The sequence below is a fragment of the Plectropomus leopardus genome, chromosome 2 (assembly GCF_008729295.1).
Source record: "Plectropomus leopardus isolate mb chromosome 2, YSFRI_Pleo_2.0, whole genome shotgun sequence".
Lineage (NCBI taxonomy): Eukaryota > Metazoa > Chordata > Actinopteri > Perciformes > Serranidae > Plectropomus > Plectropomus leopardus.
In genome coordinates, this window is record NC_056464.1 from 34581611 (window position 1) to 34598820 (window position 17210).

Consider the following 17210-nt stretch of genomic DNA (forward strand, 5'->3'; position numbering starts at 1 on the left):
AAAAATCGACCAAAATAAATAAATTAAAAATGTATTTAAAAATTCATCTTTGATGGGCATTTTACGAATATTAAAGAGCAGATTTACACCCCCTGAAAACCCTGTTTTTTGCCAACCTCACTGGTTTAATTTAACTTCTCACCTCAGAGAAAATGTACAGGTGAACTTCACCTGCAGCACAAATCTGAAGCAGGTTTTTCAACCAGAGAGGGCAGAAAACAGTGTTTCAGCCTGGTGTTCACTTACTTTTTTAAAATAAATTAAATTTTATAGTTTAATTCCGTCTCTCGCTTTTTCATATGATCCTCAGATTAATGGATTTTCTGATGTGAGTTACAAATAAAAAAAACAGACTGGTGATGAAGAAAAAAACTACAACCAGCATGAAATATGAAATAACAATAAAATCGTGAAATGTAACAAAGTACTAATACTTTGTTAAAACTTTTGAGTATGTTTTTGAAACGTGTACTTCAAAAACATACTACTGTATTTTCATATTTCTGTCAACTTTCACTTTTACTCCACTACATTTCTATGTATTAGAGTAAAAGTAATTTGCTTCAGTTTTACCCCAGCATCGAGGTATATCTATGTCCGGTGCATTTTTGTTACTTCATTAGTACCAAATAAAATCAGAAACTTTTACTTATAAGTGACCACAGCTTGCAAATTAGATCATAGGTTATTCACATAAGGTCAAGCGCATTTTTTAGGTGGTGTACGTTTCCTCCAAATTCTGACCAATTGCTTTTTTATTTCCTGCATTTACTTGTACTTTTACTTTCAATATAATAGTATATTTAATGTAATAAAATGTCTTTTGATACTTAAGTATCGTAAATATCAGATACTCTAAGACTTTCACTCAAGTAATATTCTATTAATTGACTTTAACGTCTATCAATGTCTGTACCTTGCAGGTACTTCCTGCTCCACTGACAATAAATTACATATATTTTTTATACACATAACAATTATTTTGAAAAAAAAAAAAACTTGTATGTGTAAAATATTAAATGTACGGGTTTCTGCAGTGCTGTTGTTGTTGAAAACTGACCCTTATTCAAACTTAGGACATGTGTTATTATCCCGCAGATGCATTAAACTTTACGTTTTCACAATGCTGTGGTTAATGTGGCTCGGTTTAGGCACAAACAACCACTTGGCTATGATTAGGGAAAAATATCAAATATAAAATATCACTTTTGGAGGCAAAATCCTGGCAGGAAACGCAGTGACGTCTCAATAAAAAAAGCAAAATGTGAAAAATAAGTGACCTTTTGGCTCGAAACATCACTTATTTTTCACAGAATAAAATCCTTAAGGGATTTTTTTCACATTTTGGTTTATCTTGGATCCAGCAGCCACTACGGGATGTGCGTGTCTTTTTTTTGGATATCTTTTCAATAAAAAACGCAACCGCTTTTTGTGCCACTATCCCCCAGGAAAAAACAGCGAGGCGTCGTTACCAAACACCCACGTTTGGAAGCTGAAAAGCAGCTAGAAACGCAGCAATGACTCGCTTACTCACACTGCCACCTTATGCTGATAAAGTCAGCGTACATTCACTTCATTTTCCTCTGATGACTAAACTGGTTGCAGAGATTTACTTTTTAAACATTAAGCTGCCTTTTAAAACCAAATTACACCTTCAGGTTTAATGAGGGATTTAAGAGTCAGATGAAACGGTCCAAAACATCATCACACAAACTCTGCAGATGTATTATTAAACATTATTACAATAAAAATGATTTTATTTCAAGATTTAGGACTCAGTTTCCACTTAAACAGACCGTAAGGAGGTCAAAGGTTAGACCCCCCCCAACCCCACCCCCTCATACACACACACACACACACATAAACACACACATGTCACAGTGGATGGAGTCGTCATGCCAACAGCAGACATTACTGCTGGTTTCATCACAGAGACAATCCCAGGCCAGCCTCACTGTATGTGTGTGTGTGTTTATAGAGATCTACCCCCCACCACCCAAAACCACACACACACACACACAGGACACACACACTAACACACACACACACACACACACACACAGAGTATTTAAGTGTCTTCTTTTCTTATCTCAGTTTTGCATCATCCCTGGTGACCTCTGTGTGTGTGTGTGTGGTGTGTGTGTGTGTGTTGTGTGTGTGTGTGTGTGTGTGGTGTGTGTGTGTGTGTGTGTGTGTAAGACCGAAATGAAGAGGCTGAGACAAAATCAAGCTTCATGAGATGAGAGCATTAAAAAAAGATCAATCACAAGTATAATAACCAATAATTATATTTTAAAAAAGCCTTCAGCAGTGCAGAATCTTGTATTTTATCTGACTGACAAATTATAAATGAATTATTTCTATATATAAATCAAACAACCTGCTTGTGTGAAGCTGTATTTCCTTTAGGCAGAGCGATGCTTTGAGCTAAAAGCGAATAATAACGTGCTAACAAAGGCAATATTAACACGCTGATATGTAGGCAACATAAAGATATTTATATAGCACATTTCATGCTCAAAGGAGACCCAACGTGCTTCACAGCTTAGTCAAGTTCACTGAAGCCCGATCACAAAGCACGCCCCGAAGGGCTGAACAAAAAGCCTGGTTTGTTTCCTCAGGACCCAGGCGCCGCTGCAGAGGAAGGTGCAACGACATGATATGTTTAAAAGAGCGCTAGTCAAATCTCAAATGAAGAAAAACAACGAAGAGCACACTGGACGATGAAAATAGAGAGTTTTGAACAACTTATACTTCAGCTCTTTGCTCTTAGAAGAGTTATCCTAACAGCGCGCAGACGTAAACGTGTTCAAACCCTCCAGAGGGATGAGGCACTTAGTATTGTTTACCTTTTATGAATACACCAACTTTTCTACCTTTCCATAACAACTTTTCGTATTATTTTGAAGATTTTCAATGTTTTTTAATGCACAAATTGAAAATGCAGCTGAATGGAAATGCACCTTCTATGCCCACTTAAATCATTTTATTTACCAAGACGTCTCCAAAATGGTAGTTTTACTCTTTTCACTCTAGTAAGTACACCACAGTTTTTGTGTAGAATTCAACTTCAGTGACACTTTGGCATGTAGTGATAAAAAACGTGTATTAACAGTGCTGACCTTTAAGGCACCAGAGCGAACGAAGAGTCCAGACTGAAAGACGCTGCTGTCGTCTTCACTCAGGTGGAGTTTTATTCTCCATTCTGCAGGAAGCCCCTGGATGTCGTTCTCCTTTTGATGACAAAAACAATACTTAACAACAGCTGTTTAATGAACTTCGTTAATCTTTCAGAATGACACTCACCTTCGTCTTTTTCTCAGTGCGTCTACTGGACAGAAGTTTTTTGCTTTCGTGTAAATCTGCGCACAGGTGGGAGTTTTGTCACCAAAGCGAGTGTTTCTGACTCAAGTGTTTGCCACGTCTTGCCTCAGCTGACACAACGCAGGGTCACTTATTTAATCATCAGATGTGACGGTTCCTTACCGACATGTTTTAACTCTTCTTCGAGGTGTGTGTGTACTGATCTCTGATCAGCGGATGCACTCGAGGTTTGTCTTCTCCAACCAGCGAGAAATAGGAAACCTTTTATTGATTCTGGTACCAAATGAAAGACAAACATAATATTAATAACACTACTGGGAACTAATTAACTCCCATACCTGAACCACAGAGGCTCTGCTGAGCTGTGCAGGGTGATCTCTGACATCCATGTGGGAGAAAATGTGGCAGCAGAAGATAAAATAGAAATCATATTCCATAAACTAGTGCTTTCAGAGATCGTCATCTACAATCGTTATTGCTTTAAAGTGCTCAGAAATTTGAAAATTTGAACATGACAACAAAGTCTCTTGAGGTTTGTCATGAACAAACAGCGCAACAACTATTCTACTCAGACTTTTGTTTTGCTGACTGTGCAAACACTTAAAAAAAACAGTATTGAGAAAAGTGTGTTACCAATTGTAAAAAAAACAAACAAACAACAAACTAGATATATCTCCACACGTTTTTTATCCCTCCGTGCACGCAGTTTACGTCCATGTCTGTAAAAACAAGACAAAGACGCTATACACACAGAAGATCTCTACAACCAGCACAGTTTTAAAGTGGGCATGCAAGGTTCATGAGTTGTGGCCAAAACATGTTTTAGGAGGTCACCATGACCTTGACCATTAATCTTTGACCATCAGATTCTAATCAGTTCATTCTGGAGTCTAAGTGGATGTTTGTGCCAAATTTGAGGAAACTCCTGTAAACCTTTTTTAGATTTCGCGTTCACAAAAATTAGACATGCAAGGTCACAGTCACCCTGACCTTTGACGACCAAAATCTAATTATGGATTAATGAGGGAAGATTAATCAGATTAATCAAATTAATCAATGCAGACTTTTGTGCTGACTGCGTGTTTTGAAAGAGTGAACTCAGTAATATGAAGTTTTTGTAAACAGTTGTATTAAAAACATTTTTGTAGATGTGGGTGCAGCAGAATGTAGAAAATCTCAGTCTAACTTACAATAACTTAGATATATATAGTTTTAAATGTAAATGTAAGAGTTTTTAGTGAGTAAAAATATGCAAACACGCTGTAAATACACATAGTTTTGGGTGGTGGTTGAGTTTTAACGGAAAAATGTGAACATTTTTCAGTTTTGAGAAATATGTTAAAGCAAATATATAAAAAACTGTAATACTGCTCTTAGAGGTGAGACAAACATGTGAGCAGAGCTTTAAAGTACAGATATTTGTTTACATACAGTCTAGTATGAGCTTAACTTTCTAATATATTCAACACAGCCTTTTTTTTAAATTCAAAATCTGCTGTTAGCTGCACTTAACACAGACCACCGAGCGCTCTGGCTCAATACACTGGAGGATATCGTGGTTTTTAACCGCCGCCGAGCTTAAACTGTCGTTTAAAACTCCCACTGTTCACCATGTTCAAGATGCCCTGAAGCAAAACTCAGAGAGAGAGACAGAGAGAGAGAGAGAGGCCACCAGAACAGAGCACAGAGACCAGACAGCAGGTCCACACACACACGCAAACACACACACACACGCAATCACATACACACACACACGCAAGCACATACACACACAGAGTAGCAGCAGCAGCAGCAGCCAGACTCTAGTGGAGATCAAAACTCGAGCATCACAGCAGCAGCACAGGTGTCGTACAGGTGACAATCCTGAGAACGAGGACAGTGTGAGAAAGCCACCGTGTGTGTGTGTGTGTATTCATTGTGTGTGTGTGTTGTTCTCAGTATGTGTGTGTTCTTGTGGCAGGCCGTAGTTGAGTCAGACACTTGGCCTCTGATTTCATCACGTCGGTTATGAAAGAGACAGTAAAGTTTAACGCACATACACACACACGCACACACAAAGCCTGCACGCACGCACAAAGCCTGCACGCACGCACGCACGCACGCGCGCACACACACACACGCACAAAGAGTACAAAACACACACACAGTGTTCTTCCTCCTCTGTTTCTTCAATATTTCATCATGTGGCGTAAAAACACACTAACCATGTGGAGATAACCTGCTGTGTGTGTGTGTGTGTGTGGTGTGTGTGTGTGTGTGTGTGTAACCAGGTCAGTCAGGGCTGTACCTGTCGCTTGGAATCTGTCCAATCAGAGCACAGCTGACTACACACATACACAAAACACACACACACACACGGGTCACCGCACACACGAGGAAAATCTACATAATGAAGCTGTGACCTCATTTCCTGTGTAGCAGCAGGTGTCTGTGTCAGCTTCCTGCTGGGCTTAATCAACATGTCTCACATGTCTCACGTGTCCATAATGTCCATGTGAAGACTTCGTCAGTCATGACTCCTCCATGCATCGACTAACATTACTACACTGTAAGAAACACACTGTACTCGTTCTGTGTTAAAATTATTTCTAAAGTTGAAGATAATCTAAGATGAATTCAGGTGGAGATCCTCTAAAGTTATATGAAGGTTTGTGGGTATGAAAAGTAACTAAGTACCAGTGGCCGAAGAAGTACTCAGAATACTACAGATAGAATTACTGTTACAAGTAAATTCAAAACTTAACTTAAGTAAAAGTACAAAAGTTTTAGCATCAAAATATAAAAGTAAAAGTACTTATTATGCAGAATCTCATGTTTTATTACTGGATTGTCATTACTGATGCATGAATGTAAGTAATGACGATACAGATAATGACGGGTCGTCAGGAATGGACAAAGTAAAGGAAAGAAGCCTGCGTACTTCATTGCAGCTGAGGTGAGACAGGAGAGCTGAGGTGAGACAGGAGAGCTGAGGTGAGACAGGTGAGACAGGAGAGACAGGAGAGCTGAGGTGAGACAGGTGAAAGGAAGCACAGTTTAGAAGAGGGTCAAACGTGCCACACGTGTCTGAATGTGGAACAAACTCAGATGAACAGGCGAAGTGAACGAGTGCTGAGCCTCTGAACACAGATTGAACGCAGATTAAGGTCAAATGTCAGCAGGTGGCTGCAGCTCTGCAGGTCACCTGGTCACGTTCTACAAACAAATAACACCATGATTACCGTCAGAGCGAAACCTCACGTCTACTGCATTATTCTGGGCAACAAATGGGACAGTCAAAGTTACTTTATTTGTATATATATATTTGTATATTGCATTTCCTTTGTATAATACTAAGTACAATGTAAATGTATCAAATTATATTTGAAAGCCGTGCACCTACGTTTGTCATGTGGTCTTTTGAACTTTTTTGAGAGTTTCAGTGCAAAATGTAATAATCTTCCAGCTGTTGTGTAAAATTAAATCTCTGACTCACCACGGTGCTGTCTCTATATTTTAAACATTCGTCCTCCTCCCATGACACACAGTCTCACTCGCTTTGTCAGAGTGTCTCTGTATCAGTATTTGTTGGAACCTTTTTTGGTAATAAAGCAAAGAGGTGTTAAACAAAATGTTACATCTCTAGATAGTTTCTTCGAAAATCAAAAAAAAAAATCCCTGAGATCTGAAGACTGTGACTGGTATGAGTGTAGACAGTGGTGCTATTTCTCATTCTCATGACAAGGAAGCTGTCAAAATATAGATTTTGTGCTGTAAGCAGAAACTGTCTGCATGTTTACACCCAGACTGTGTTCACTGGTGTTGCCCTGCATGTGATCTAAACAGGCGTCAGAGGCCCAAACTAAGTATATTTACCCAGGTGAGCTATTTAAATATGATTTTGAGGTACTTGTACTTTACTTACCTTAGATCTTAGAATGGCTAACTCCCTCAGAGTTTTTAAAAATAAATTAAAGACCAATCTTTTTAAATCTGCTTTTAATTTTGGTCAATTTTACTGGTATCACTGTTAAAGTTTTGTTGTCCTGTAACCAAATTGTTTTTGCTTTTTTATTCGTTTTTCTCTCATTTGTTGCTGCACTTACATTGGCTTTTTTCTTACTGTTTATTTTCCATCTGATCTGGTCTTGTTAAGCACTTTGGGCTGCATCTCTATGAAATGTGTTATATCTAAAAGCTACTATCATTATTATCATTACTCAATTATATTTCAGCGGGAAATATTTAACTTTTCGATCCCTTACATTTACTTAATGTAAGGAAACATCATCACTTTTCCAGTGCTGCGTTCAGACACCTTTAACAAGTGTTTCAACCTTTGAGCCTTGAGCCAATTGGTGCGATTTTTTTCAAAAACATGGGGAAAAAGGCGATGATGCAAGAAATGTCCTGCAGCTTACAAGAAATTAGCTTTAAATCCCTAGCTTTAAATTTTTTTTTAAAGCTAGGGACACATTTTTAACCAAACTGTATTGATTATCACAATTATTATATTTATTTTTGTTTCTTTTTTCTAATTTTCACAGGTTTTTTTGTACTACTTTTGTGCTCATTTTTGGGTCATTTCTCCTAAAGTTGCTCACTGCATTCTTCCCATGTTTTTTTTTTTTTTTTTTTGAAGAAATCAAGCCACTTTGCCTAGGTTTCAAAGGGTTAATAATTGCAGATTCATTGATATTAACAAATACAATTAACAGATAGCTCACGTAATAACTATAAATTAAGATATTGATCCCTGGCTATTCTGCAGAAGAAAAAAACGGACTGAAACTAAAGTGCAGTCTGTCACAATATGCAATTATTTCCATGTGCAATTGGTGAATATATTTTTTTAACTGCTGAGTTTGGCATCTTGCCCCTTGCTGATGTAACAATTCAAATTTCCCCACTGTGGGACTACTAAAGGATTATATTATCTTAAAAGCAGCTCCACCTTTATCAGCTTCAACATTAAAGCCATGAACACATAATAATTATAATCCAATAATGTAAAATAAATAAATAGTGCTTTTACTTTTGGTTCTTTCAGCATATTACTAATATATATATTGTACTGATAGTATTTTCACTTTATTAGCCTAGTAAGTAAAAAATTGAAAGCTTTTTATGTGTAACAGTATTCCTCCACTGTGATATTATTACTGCATTTTCATATGTAAGAGATGAGAGTCCTTCCTCCTCCTCTGGCGGTCGTTATGTTCAATAAAGAAACATAACGCAACAGCTCTGTTGGGTCTCGTGTCAGTTTTCTGACGACTGATCGGCTCAGGATTGCAACATCGAGGCTCCGCCCCCCGCTGGGTGACGACATCACGGAGGAAACACCGTAACCAGACCGACCCGAGTCAGTCCGAGTCCTCGCTGCGGCTCGAAGTTCTGGAGACGAGCAGGGTCCGAGCAGACCAGAGTCCAGGAGGGTCAGACTGGATCTATAACTCAGCCACACGTGGACAGTATTTCAGTTTAACCCCAGGCGGACGGGCACGAGGGCAGAAAGGACTCGGTTTGACTCGGCTTTGTTCGCTTCAGCTCCGGATATGTGTTAAAAAATAGTTTCATTTGTACTTTTTTGGAACATTTTCGGTTGTTTCATGTTCAAATTTTTATTGTGAGAGTTTCTTTGAATTCAGACTGAAGAAGAAACTCAACCAACAGCTGACTGACGACACGTTGCGCAACCGAGACAACAATAATAACGAGACAAAGACGTCATCACCGGACAGTCCGCTCCAGTCCTCCCAGTAGCTTTCAGAGCTGCTACCTCCAGTCGGACTCCAAACTTCAAAGGAAAAACCACTTGATTTTTCATGTCTTCAGAAACTTCTGCTTCACAGACAGACAGACCCTCCGCTCTGCTCTGACTCTACTGGGTTTTCTACTGAGTTTACTGGTTTCCTGTTGACCTGCAGCTCGAACCAGTCCGCCTAACTGAACAGCACAAGGTAAGAGACTGACCTGAGAGCAGTAACAAGTACTCACATCCTTCACTTACGTGAATGAAGCAAAAACGAAATACACAGATATTCAATAATAAGTAAAGTATCATCAGCAAAATGTACTAAAAGTGCTCATTGTGCAGAGCGGTCTCTTTAAAATGTGATATTAATACTTTAGTATCACTTTTACTTTTGCATGTAAGTGTAAACAGCTTCCTAATGTTGTACCTGGTTGAGGTGGAACTCACTTTAACAATTTAATACATTTTTTTTGTATTGTCATCAGTAGAAATGAGCATAAATTATGAATTCACCTTTTTTAATCTTAAATATTTGGCTCCACAGTTGTCAGTTAATGATAAGTTTTAAAAAGTACACTATTTACCTCTGAAATGTGGCCAACATGTATACAAAACATACAAATACTTTCAAAGTGTACTCAGTCTTTAACTCCACTGCCTGAGAGATGCAGTCTTCTGGACTCTGCTGTGTAGTTTATGAAACTCTACTGGAACATTTACTGAGTCAGACTGGTCTTCATCAGCTGATGAAGTGAGCTCATTTGTCATGGACATGACTGTTGACATATGAGCTCAGTAGATTACGCTCATGTTAAGTGTGTATTACTGTGTGATGCAGTTGAAAGTTCTGGAAAGTGCTAGCAGGTGGACATGGAGATTTTTGGTCTTGGTGCTATTCCCAAGATCCAAATTAAACTTTGATGTTTTTTAAATCAGCATGGATGACTGAATGACATCTGAGGTTTGTAATGCTCAAGAAAAAAAATACTTACTTTAATGTAGGTTTTCTGCAGTGTGCACTGTGAACACAAATATCACAAAACCAAAAAGTACATTAAACTCAGTAATGACAGATATTAAAATTAAATGAGAAGCAAGAAAATAATACTAACAAATAACAACTGTTGACAAGCTTTGTCAGATCTGTGATAAATCCATGTTTACCAGATACCAAAAAGAGGGCAGACAGCAGTCAGGAAAATATAATTAAGTTTCAAATATTTATAGTCACATAAGTTAAAATGCAGAAGAAAAGTTGGCGATTAAAGTGAGTTTTAGTGATAATTAATCAACAGTAAATCCAATCAGTAAAAACTATCAATTAGTAGTCTAAGTTTGGTCCTTGCTGTGAGGATTTGTAACATAACATCTGTGGGTTTTGAGAAAATAAGACATTTAAAGACGTCAACTTGGACTCTGGGAAACTAACATAGTATGGATCAAATGAGAAGTTGATACAACAGAGAAAATTTTAGATTATTTAGTACTGAAGATAATTGTCAGCTTTAACGCTTCTCAGTTTTCTTATGAGTTTGTTTAAGGTGTCAGAGTGCAGATTACCTCCAGAGGCAGAGAACTAACAGAAGTTCAGTCATGTTTTCCTCAGTTTTGATGTCGACCTGCAGGATGGGGAGGAAACTACAGTTGCTTTTAAACTGTACATAAGCATAGAAAAATTATAAGAAAACAGAAAAATATGTATAAAAATGTGTGCATTGTGCAACAAAGTGTTTAATATAAATGCAAGAATAGATATGCTAAATTAAATAGGAATATTAATAGAGACAGTTGAATTTTTGCACACAGTTGTTTTTCAGTTAAGTCAGTGTTGCACAGCTGAAAATATAAATAAATAAAAAACAGGGTTATAGCTGCTGACGGGTGAAATAAGTCCAAGCGCCCGAGTCTGTTGACTCAAACTGTCTGACACACTCTGAGGGAGGAGCTGAAACTTTTGACGGCCGCAGGCAGGAATGACTTCCTGTGGTGCCTCCCGGAGGAAGGATGAGTTTCGTACTGAATGTTCTCCGGTGTTTGACCGGCACGTTGGGGAATGGGTGGGATGCAGCGTCCAGGATGACTCGTAACTGAGACAGCATCCTGCGCTCTGACACTGCAGCCGAGCATGCAGCTCCACCCCCACAATAACACCGTTTGTTGACGTCTGCTAACATCAACTTGCTGCAGCACACAAACAGCAAACAGGAAAGCACCGGCCACCACAGACTCATAAAACATCCTCAGCATTGACCGGCAGATGCTGAGGGACCTCCGCCTCCTCAGGCAGTTTAGACGGCTCTGGCTCTTCTCAATGTTCTTAGCCCAGTCCAGTTTATTGTCAGTGTACACTCCCAGGTTCGTAAAGTACTCCACAATGTCCATGCTTGATGGAAAAGAGGTCACAGATGCCTTTGCCCTCCTCAACCGGCTCCTTTGTCTTTTATTGTGTGACAGTAACCCATCATAGCCTAAAATATTCATATAAACGTCACATTACTGTGATAAAAAAAGATCAGATATTATCATGATATCAATACACAGGTTGATGATGATAATAATAATAATAATTATGTGTATTATTAACATGATATCAGTATTTCAACTTAAAATATCTTGTCAATACTGGTGTATTGCAACATGCCCAAGTTCAGTAAATAAAATAAAGACCTAAAGTGAAACAGAAAGGGTCGATTCCAGAAGTAATAAAACCTAAGTCAAACTTCTGTTGACATTTGTAACAGGAGGTGCTGCAGTGGATGTTGATTTGTCCGATAAATATTGAAAGTAAATGTCAGGAACATGCTTCATCATTGTCAGACAGACGTTCAGTAGAACTGAATTGAGTTCAGTAGAATTTAGTGCTCCTTCTTTGGTTGTTTATTAATAACATTCTGATCTCTGATCGTGAAACTGCAGCTGACGAGATGAGACATCAAACAGCTCAGAGTCACTGTGTGTGTGTGTGTGTGTCAGGGGGTGACGTTGCCGCTGTGACTCAGGGTGTTTCACCAGAGTGAAAGCAGCATTGGCCAAGAGCATGTTGCCACACAGCGTAACCACGGCGACTGCAGGCTCTAAAAAACTTTATATAAAAACACACACACTGTCTCATCGTTTGTGTGTGTGGGGTAGGTGTTGACTGTATTTAAAGGGTGTTTAAACTATAAACTGTTGTGCTCTGATGCAACGATCTGAAAGCTGAAGCGCCTGTCAGCTTACAGGAAGTTGCATCATGAAGCCTATAGACACGTTAACAGTGTAACGTGTGAGCAGCAGAGACACAGAACACAGCGAGATGTGATACGAATATAACTCCTCTTACTGTATGTGGAAATACATCTGAGGAGCGTTTTAGTGCAGGGAGGAGGCTCGGCTCCTCCTGATACGACCAGCAGAGGGCGCAGATGCAGATATCAAACTGATGTACCAAAAATATCAGCAAGGCTGCAACATTAACTCAGCTAGTACCAGTCTTGAAATAAAATCAACCACAACATTTTGGTTAATATTAAGTGCTTGTCCACAATCTGCATACAGTGCATGTGCTGTCTACGATACCGTCTAAACTTGATACACAGTACAAGCATCAGCAACACAAGATCTTACCTGAAATACACCCGAGATAAACCACACGGGCAGACAATCTGCAGACATAAAGAGAATGCAGTCAATATTTTTAGAATAACAAAGTATGAAATGACAATGTGAAAAAGGTCATTCAAAATGATGAACCTACAGAGAGTTATCACCTAAATCTAAATCAGGAATACCGAGTTGATGCCTGGAGGGAAACTGATATATATCAGAGAATTATAAGAAAGTGAAAGTAAGATGTTTATAAAAACATGACAATATGTACATTATGCTACATGTATAAAACCAGAATATAAAGTATGTAAAATATAAAGTATGTAAAAATATCTGTGCATTATGCTACAAGGTTGTAACAGTAGTTTGTAAAAAATAAAGTGCATTATGCCAAGTATGTAAAAACATAAGAATGTGCATTATGCACCACGAATAAAACTACTATGTAAAGTTTTTAGAAATACAAAAATAGGTGCTCTGCTACATTGCACAACAGCGTAAATCTGCAGACCCCCCTTGGTTTTACGGAGCTCTATAGTGAGTTTCAGCTCACTGTTCAGCTGTCCGGCTGCAACCTGACTGTTTTCAGTTCACTCAGCTTTTTCTTAGTGCGGTTTTGGCAACAGTGGGCAGCTGTTTTTAGTTTTAAAATGAAGTCTAAAACCTATTTTGCACCTCCTGCTAAGCAGCAGACGCCACAGTAAGAACACAGTTTTAAATGAGTTACCTGATGATGTCACTTGTCTCCTCCAATCACAGATGAGCATGGGCATGACCGCAGCCAGGTCTCAGCTGTGTCTGAAGAGGTTACTGGACGAGCCGCAGGACAATCTACTGAAATGTAAAGTCGCCCGTCTGGATCCGCACCCTCCCGCCACCGGCCTATCACACTGCCTCAGGCCCAGGAGCCCCACCCCCGAGTCCAACCAGAGCCAATCGCCATCCAGAGTCGGATCGTACTTCCTGTTTGAATGTTATGAGGGGGAGAAGACTTATAGGGCCGAGCATGAACACACAAAGCAGCAATACACCTGCCAGGTAGAGCCACCAGTTACCGATACTGTAGGAATACTGCTAATACTGCTTATACTACAAAAAATACTGCTAATGCTGTAAAAATTCTGATACTGATGAAAATATTACAAAAAATATCTCTGAAAATACTTGATACTCCAAAATATTGTACTTATAACCCAATAAAATATTACTGATATTACTCTTCTAAAAATGTTAGAAATACTACTTATACCACTACTTCTGATACTGCTGTAATATTGGTAATACTTCTAGAAATACTCACAACGTTGCAAAAATACATGCACACAAAGCAGTTTTTGACTGTAGCAGCTGTAAACATGTTACCTAAACCATCTCTCCTGGTTGCCATGGTTACAGGTTCTTCCTCTACGTGGTTACCAGGAACGCTTGGCTGCCTACGCCCGCATCGGTCACCATGACAACATCTGTGGCCTGCTGGACGTGGTTATCGGCCAGGACAGTGTGTACGTCTTCCTGCCCAGTCACCACGGCGACATGCACGCATTTGTGCGAAGCAGGAAGCGTCTCGGAGAGGAGGAGGCGGGGCATCTGTTCACTCAGATGCTGAACGCCGTGACGCACTGTCATCAACACGGAGTCGTCCTGAGAGACCTGAAGCTCCGTAGATTTGTCTTCATCGACAAATACAGGTAAGACTCCAGTACTATAATAATACTTAAAAAGCATACTATACTAACAAACACAGGCGAGACTAACAAGTACTAATACTGCATACTATACTGACAATTACAGGCAAGTGCTAATACTGTATACTTTACTGACAAATACAGGTAATACTTATAAACGTGTACTGATGATACTACCAAAAACTACAACTAATACTGTTAAAACTACTGATGCTTACCCTACGCCAACACTACTCATACTGCCCCTAAAAAATACTTCAAAAATATTGCCGATACTGCTAATAATGCTACTTAAAATACTGATACCAATATACATTTCTACTGATATTGCATAACATACTGCCAATACTTCTGATAACCTGCTGAAAGTGTAACACTTCTGATACTACTAATGCTGCTAAAAAGAGTACAAATACTGATGATGCTGATAAAAATATCACAGAAACTACTGACAGTGCTTTTATCAGTAGTATCAGCATAATAATTAGTACTATCAGTATTATAGATGAAACCTTGAAAAAAGAAATACCACCTCTAACACCCCTATTAACTTTACTACTAATAATACTTTTATCTCCAGTACTACAGATACTACTGCCGACGCAGTAAGTACATTAAAAGTGTGGTTATCTTTCTGCAGGACTCGCCTCGCTCTGCTTGGCCTGGACGACTGCGTCCTCCTGCACGGAAACCATGAGGACGACTCTCTGACGGACAGACACGGCTGCCCCGCCTACGTCAGCCCCGAGCTGCTGACCAGCGGGAACAGGTCTTACTCGGGCCGAGCTGTGGACATCTGGAGCCTGGGTGTGTCTCTGTACACCATGCTGATTGGACGATACCCGTTTCAGGACACGCAGCCGGCTGTGCTGTTCGCCAAGATCCGCCGCGGGTCCTTCAGCCTGCCCGAGTGGCTGTCACCGCAGGCCAAGTGTCTGATTGGCTGCATGCTGAGGAAGTCGCCCGCAGAGAGACTGAAAGCCTCGGAGCTGCTGATGCACCCGTGGCTGACCAATCCCTGCATGCCACATCACAACACGCAAAAGACACATCAAAGCTCACAAAAAACACTGCAGAATAAACAAGATGATGATGACCAGGTGGTGCCAACGTGGACTGAAAAACACTAACACACACATTAGTACTTCTACCCTTGCGAGGACGCACATTGCATTGTCTAGACCCTTTTCTTAACTAATTAACCCCAAACTCCAAATATAACCTGGTTTGGGGTTAACAATCAACCTAAACCTGAAAGTCAATCCCGATCTGAACCCTCAAACAGCGCTCAGGCCAAATGTCCTCACAAACAGTTAAAAACCTACACAGGTCCTCGCAAAGGTAGACATACAAGATCACACACAAACACACACTACAGAGACAGTCTGATCCTGGATTACTTGACCCGACCCTCAGGTGCCTTCCTGTTGCTGCGTCTCAATTCAAGCTCTGCTGGATTCCTAACAGCCACCAGTTTCACCAGAAAAGTACCACAGACACAAAGTGTGTTCAGGCGCTCTTTGTCTACTGGTGAAGAGGAGAATTCATTACATCCCAGAATTAAACTAATGACTCCTTCCTAACATCCTGCAAGGGAGATGTGATTAAACCACTTCTCAGCACCCGGTGACACGACTACTCTGATTTAATAGGTGAATAAAGACCGCCTGAACACACCACTGGTTTTTAAAACTGGACTTTGAAGGAGGCGGAGCATGAAAATGGGACACAGTTTCTTTCGCTCAGAGTTTACACTTCTTGGTTGCTCCCTAGAATTACAAGAGAAGGATCGGTCAGTGTTGGAAAGTCACAAGACGTCTCTAAAAATGAAAATTACACAAGTTTATATTCAGCCTCAGTCTGAATTTTAAACATCAAAGTGTCTCATCCTTTTCTGATGATCCCAGTTTTCTCGAAGCCGAGAGCCTCCGCGATCTTTTTCAGTATTTTTCAGGCCGTGTTATCTCATGATCAAAACTTCAGTCACTCATTTCCTCTGAATTCAGTTTTTGTGGTGCTTATAAAAAAGGGTTATCCAGAAAAATAATATAGTTCACTCATATCATTAGATATAAAATGCTGAATAGTTGCCTTGAGATGTGATGTTCTATTTTTCTTGGATGTCAAATATGTTTACAAGTGCAACAAAAACAATTAGATGCAGGCAGGTTTATTCTGGGACGCCTCTTGTTCCCGAGGACTGACTATGTGACAAAAGTGGCTCTGAATCAACTGACATCCCAAAATAACAGCACAGTGACGTGTGATCATAAGAAAACAATGTCTGACGTAACAGTTATATTAACTCCAATTCATAAATAGAGCATGTTTAACTTGTATTCATGAGATAACCGGACTAAAAGTATTCCCAGCACTCTTGTTTTTTCCTTTGACCGATCGCAACCCGACAGACCTGCAGCCAGCCAATAGGATGCCTTCTTCTGAATCTGTCACTCAGACCTCACTTACAGCTAGAGAATAAATAAAGATGTTTCACAAACGGCTCTGGTCCCGAACTTGTTTTTGTTTGGTTTCAACTAAGGAGACACTTTATTACAAGTCTTTTAACCTGTCTGTATTTCTTTTGTTGTGATTAATATGCAGGGTTCCTACAGCTTAAGGAAAATTAAAATTATTACTTTTAAGACTTTTTTAATGCCACTCAGGATGACATTTAAGACCACTTTTACAAAAAAAAAACAAAAAACAAAAAAACCCACATAAACACTAAACCAACTTTTTTTTACATAGAGTTGGGGGTAATTTTGCCCAAATGTTTGCTGTAACATTAAACATCACATTTTTGGTCCAGTGAAGAAGTTTGGTCTGGTTAGAACTGAGAAACATGTTGTAATATTGGTGAGTTTTATTAGTGA

At 39.4% G+C, this 17210-nt stretch overlaps 1 protein-coding gene across 1 annotated transcript; it reads left to right on the forward strand.

The window, feature by feature from the left end:
• The first annotated feature begins 8656 nt into the window (after positions 1 to 8656).
• trib3 (tribbles pseudokinase 3) lies at positions 8657 to 16838 on the forward strand. Its single transcript, XM_042509539.1, has 4 exons — positions 8657 to 9266; positions 13409 to 13687; positions 14045 to 14337; positions 14975 to 16838. Exons 2-4 carry the CDS (start codon positions 13409 to 13411, stop codon positions 15462 to 15464), a joined length of 1062 nt encoding a protein of 353 aa, XP_042365473.1. The 5' UTR covers positions 8657 to 9266; the 3' UTR covers positions 15465 to 16838.
• Positions 16839 to 17210: the final 372 nt, after the last annotated feature.

Coding starts and splice junctions, on each gene's coding strand:
- trib3 (XM_042509539.1), top strand. CDS start 13,409: ATGAGCATGGGCATGACCGCAGCCAGGTCTCAGCTGTGTCTGAAGAGG. Junction 13,688..14,044: donor AGCAGCAATACACCTGCCAG/GTAGAGCCACCA, acceptor CCATGGTTACAG/GTTCTTCCTCTACGTGGTTA. Junction 14,338..14,974: donor GTCTTCATCGACAAATACAG/GTAAGACTCCAG, acceptor ATCTTTCTGCAG/GACTCGCCTCGCTCTGCTTG.